Raw genomic sequence first — 6,000 nt, forward strand, 5'->3', positions numbered from 1 at the left:
ATAACAACATAAATGCTAAGCAGAAAAGTAGAATTGCTGCCGACATTATTGAAAACGAACTAAGTCAAAACTAAATTGCGAAATCTTAAGAAAGCTGTATGCTTCAGTAAGTCCACTAACAGATTCCCAATGCAGGAAATGAAATTGACCTATATCACATAAATTGCAAACAAAACCACAGACACAAAATGTGAACAATGGCTACAAAAGCATCCATAAAGAGCAACAATATTTATATACGGAGGTGTACAAAATAGGTAACCTTCAAAATCGAAACAGTGTGTGTGCCATGTAAGGCAATTAGCCACTGCTTCTAGACTGTACAATATTACACCTCAGAATATACAGCAGGGCCAAAGACCCGGGTTGCTACACATAATAACTACACCTAGTAGCTCTAGCAAAAAGGCAGGAATTTCCAGCAAAGCATCGACGTCTGCATCTTCATATAAACGAGTTCCTGACATAATTAATGAGCACAGTGAATTCCCAAGTCCTAAGTCCACACTGAACTAAATTCACAAACATGAAGACATATACCTCATACATATGCCTCCCCCCTTAAACCCTCTATTGCAAGCTTCAGTCTGTAATATTTGGTCTTGAAAGGGTCAATTGTATGCAACGAAATCCTAGCACTCAGATGCTCCAAGAATTTTACGGTCAGGATTCCGCAAGACGCACTGTCAAGCCAATAAGCTGGGAAATTAGAACTGCATTTATGTAAAATAGTTTCTAAACTCCACTAAATTAACAAACCTTACCCATCTCGTTGTTGTGGCACATCTCCAATGGTGCAAAGTGAGAATGCCGTAAAGCTTGACATCTGCAACCCCCTTTGCTTCACCTCTTCAAGCTCAGAAGCTTCATAAAACTTCATATTGTACAGCACTTGTGCCAGCGTCTCGGAAATAGGGCGAAGCAGTCCAACCAGCTTCTTTGTGGTGGTAAAATCAGAGTACGAGTCATACACAGTTGCAGTATGATTGACGAAATCAAGTTGGATTGCAACCCAGTGGGACAATTGCAGATTATATGGAAAATAGACCTTCCTAACTTTTGTCCAAGCTTGGCCATACCCGTGTTGCCACGTACCGCGCACATAGTGATGTATATTGTTCAGCAGCTGCCTTCTTCGCTCGACGTGTCTTGCCAGTCGCTTTGACCGGCTCTAGAAATTGCTGCACACATTGAAATGAAGCCATATTACATAATGACAATCAAAAGAAAATGAAGCAGTGAATGTTAAATGGTAACATGTTTACCTGCAAGCAACAATCTGCCGTTGTCCACTGTGTTCCAAATACCAACGGATGCGCGAGTTGCCTTTTTCGGATCAGAAAGGTTGCCATGTCCAAGTGCTGAAAGTTCACGTATATAATATCAGCCCAATTTCATACAACTTTACACTTAATAAAGGTTAGAAAACAATTGAAGTCTCGTAATAAAGTAGAGAATTGTGTATTCTTACCCTTGAGCTAATCCATTCCGTATCATCGATCAGTTTGTAGAAAAAATCAGCGCCCACCGAACATGACTCCAGCTGCACCTCCGCACTACAAGAGGCAAAAACGTAAATTCCCTATCAGAACTTTGGTGGTAACAGTTTTCACAACATATATAAAATAATATTGTCCCATTTAAAATAACAGTTTTCAGAACTTAGGCAAATACGTAAATTCCCATTTCAAATCGTTTATATTGTAAAATAATAGGCGTATACATGCTGTAAATTATACTATAAGCACATTCGGCCGTGAGCAATCAATAACGTGGCCGTCATGCGGAGGCCCTACGGGCATAAGTTGAAATCCGGCTACAGTCCGGCTACAATGAGGGAGTTATATATGGCCCTTACGTCAGACAAATATAGAATTTACTTATATGTAGCAATTAGGTGAGACAAATATAGAATTGTTGCTAAGTAGGAAGCTACTTCACTGGGGAGTGGAATAATTTTGCCTCAATTGTAACAAAACTTTCAAATTCTACATATAAATATGAAGAAACATGATAAAACAGGAAACAAAAAACTTGTTAGATTTTATCTCCATGCCAATCATCTTGACTTTATTTGTCTCCATTTTTGTCCCCTTGAGCACCAATTGAGAATTCTTAGGTAAACTACTTATCTCTATTTGTTTCTCCACTTGAAATTGTAACGACAACCAAGCAATTGTATTTGTCTTCTATTTCAACTCTGTTTTTCTTCACTTCAAATGTGACCATAAGTTCAATTCTTTGTTCGAGTAATAATTTGTTTTAGATTAAGAAACTCTTTGAACACATAACCATAATCCAAGAGGTAACTGCCATATACAGTTTAAAAACATCCTCGACTGCATTAATATTTTTTGTTATCAATAGAAACGTTTTATTGATAATCAAGAGGAAAAAACATCGATTAAACAATGAAAAGGAAAACTCCAGAACAACTAAAGAAAATCTAGGCAGCAATGACTGAAGATAAAACTATAGGAAGAAAACAAGACTTTAGGTAACATCATTTTAAGACAGCAGCCATGTCTCTCAAGATTATAGAGTAATGATAATCCTTCAACTGCCTAGAACCCGATGCCCAAAGAGAAGCCCAGAATTTAACTCTATCCCATAACTCCTCAGCCCTTACTCCTAACTGACCCTGACAAAATCTTCGATTGCGCTCCATCCAAATGTTCCAGATCCTCGATTGTATTAATATCACTGAGGAAAGACACTAGCAGAGTCGAGGAACATGAGGAACATAACATGGAGGAGAAGACCAGATGCCATGGGCGGAAGGAGCCGCTATTACAACCCCTTCTAAATCTCTTTTATTGTCTTCTTTTGAGTCTAAATGTTATAATAATAAACTACAATTCAAAATTTCTTAGTACCTATATTTAACAAAATACATTTAACAGCAGCAGTCAATATTTGTTTGCTTTAACAAAGTGTGAATTTTGTTCATCACAAATATACACATGTATATTAAAGCGAACTTGGTAATTCTCTCATTTCTATATCAGCACATACTAGCATAACATGAAGATTGGATTTTGAAGGTAAAGAATCCTAACCTGATCTCATTTTTCCACCCAATGCAAAACTCCATTACTGCCTTCACATGTTCAATGGGAAGGGGTTTTGATGGATCAAAACATGGCGGGGTTTCAGTCGCATCCGACACACTCATCGTCCTCTTCTTCCTCAACGGATCAGTAAATGGACTACACAAAGTGTGGGACGGACGCTTCTGTCTACAGCCTTTACCTTTCTCTTCTTTTGTTTCAACACTTTTAGACCCTTCTCCATCACCAGCCATACTCACTTTAGGTATACTTGGAGGATTGATCGGACCTCCCGATGCCATACTATCACTTATTTTCCAATCTTCTAACAACAACATCAGTCTTTTGCAAATTTCGTCAAACCCGGCCACATCTTCCGGGGTAGGCAGCTTCTCGAGAAGTGCATGCTCAGCTGCTTCATGCACTTCTAAGTGAGGAACGGAAGTCACCATTTGTGCCTCTTCGACTACCAAGGCTGCGGATGGTTCGGCTCCATCACCGGGGCTTTTTGTTTCCATTGCTGCCGGTTCTATATGCGGACTACCATAGTCATGTAATGGTCCTTCATTCATATGAGGACTACGGAGGTCCTCATGTCCTTCCCCACCCTCATTCAACCCACTATTCATTTTTTTCAGCTGCTCTATCTCCCCCTTGAAATACTGTTCCATGGAAGCTAGGGTCTTGCCAAAAGCCTCCACTGACTTTTTATATTTTGCAGACTCTGTTTCACGTTTCAAGGACTCCGTCCGTACAATTTCTTCCAACTGATGCACTCTCTTGCGAAGTCCTCGATTCGAATCGGCTACTTTGGCCAATTCATCCTTTGTCCTTTCAAACTCACGCTTCAAAAAGCGTAATTCAGTGGACGCGATTTTACCCTGCATTAAGTTATAACGCAAATGTTACAATATTTCGAAAATATTTCCCATCAACAGCAGTGTTTTTCCTATTGTATTATGACGTATATATTGGAAAAAATGTAATGCTTGCCTTAGAAGACGATGGACGGCTAGCAGTTTCAGCAATGTCCTCGTCTTTTTCTTGCACAGAGGGAGAAGTGCTGGTTTTCGGTTCTTCGTCATCGCCAAACAACTTAACAACTTCTTCAGTGTCGTCGACATCGTCACCCCAACTCCAATACGGCTGCTGCTTCTCAATTACAGATGGGCGGAGAGGTTGCACATCAACCTGCAATTTAGAGAGACAAAAAACATATTATTAAACCTATAATTTGAATCAGAAGCATAACATTAGTATTATAAACAGAACTAACCTCTGCATTTTCAAAGACTTGACTCATTACTTCGTGAAAACGAGGCAAACTATTGATTCTCCATTGTACTATACGAGGGACTTGGGCATTCTGTTCGCGCACAACGATATGCAATGCAGCGAATTCTGGAAACACTTCAAAAGCCCATATCTGTTTTCAAGAAAAATATATCAATCACTGTAAACAAAGTAAATGGAACTTATACATAAACGGATATTTCCTCACCTGAAGTGCAAAGCCAAATCCTTTTATGTGGTACTCCCTTGGTCTACCACTTGCCATTGTCTTGGATTGCTTTGCTGATTTTTGGGTTTTTAAGGCTTTCTGGGGCACTTTGACTCGCTGGTACTCTGCGCACAGTGCCCTCAACAATGACGAATTTGTCTTGGCATATGACACAGCACCCCACGGATACTTCTGGAAGTCTTCAACATCTTCGGCCAATTTCAAGTAGCGCATGTCAATGTTGACATGCTTTTCACTGCCCAACAGCACAAAAACAGCGAAATATAACAGCCCAAACTTGAAGACGTCCTCCTCATCACTGCAGTCGACGAAGGCTTGTTCGAGTTCGGAAAGGCTGACCGTTTTATTGTTGCAGAAATACTTCTTCTTCAATGAGCAGTTGTCATTAGTTGCAGTCGGAATGAAGGGAAGCTTTCCAAACTGCTGCGCTGTGAACTGTATGACCTTGTTGCCAACGATGAATTTGATCCCGTTGACTTGAGAAACTGTCCTCGGGTCTGCCTTTCTCAACAACAAGCCATGGATAATTTGTGTTGTCCACTTCAGGTCCTCAATTACTAACAAATGGCCAAAACAACTGTCCTTGAACCTTTGTAACTGTTGCCCACTAAATTTGTCCTTAATTGTACAGATCGCTGTTTTTGTATGGGAAAGGGTCAACGCCTTTCCCTGGATTTTTTCATCCGCAGCAATCATCAACTTTGCTTTCGAGACCATATTTCCCTACACACCACCATTATACAAATAATTTCAAGCCTTTTAAATATACACAATTACAAGCAATAAACACACAATACAGATGCATCTCATGGCAATATGCACTAGATATATCAGTGATAAACCTACAATACAGCCCCAATAGAACTTTATATGCATTTCATGTTTGTTCACCAATGGCCCATGACAGAAAAAATACACATTCATTGTGGAATCAACCCTTATCTTTTCTCTCCACAAGTCTTGCTCTTATATTTTCCCATTTCCTTCTCTTATATTTTCCAATTTCCTTATGTTACATTTTCTGTCCACAAGCCGTGCTCTTATATTTTCCCACGTCCTTCTCTTATATTTTATCTTCAAAAGGCTTCCTACAAAAGTTTTTCCCATTTCATACACCTACAAGTGCAAAAAATGGGAAAAACTTTTGACTACAAAGTAACTACGGAGTGAAGTGAAGTGAAGCCTATCGTCCAATTTGACACAGGGGGGTAATAATGACACATTGTACAGAAAAACATCATTTTATTTGAAACAAACAATGTAATTCATAAGCAGTGAACAGTGTGGATATCAAAGATAATTTAATCCCAATTGCCATTAGTTAAACCTCAAACTAAATATGTTGTGTAATCCAGGTTGATTCAGACATTGTTACATGTCAATAAATCAAGAAGTTGCGTTATGTAACCACAAAAAACATGCTGAGAA

At 39.2% G+C, this 6,000-nt stretch overlaps 1 protein-coding gene across 1 annotated transcript; it reads right to left on the minus strand.

The window, feature by feature from the left end:
• Positions 1-4,500: 4,500 nt before the first annotated feature.
• Positions 4,501-5,289, minus strand: LOC148294906 (uncharacterized). The gene has a single exon (XM_088252297.1). It carries the CDS (start codon positions 5,287-5,289, stop codon positions 4,501-4,503), a length of 789 nt encoding a protein of 262 aa, XP_088108423.1.
• Between the last annotated feature and the right edge of the window lie 711 nt (positions 5,290-6,000).

This window comes from Prunus avium, chromosome 4, assembly GCF_965620075.1.
Source record: "Prunus avium chromosome 4, drPruAviu1.hap1.1, whole genome shotgun sequence".
NCBI classification, from domain to species: Eukaryota; Viridiplantae; Streptophyta; class Magnoliopsida; order Rosales; family Rosaceae; genus Prunus; species Prunus avium.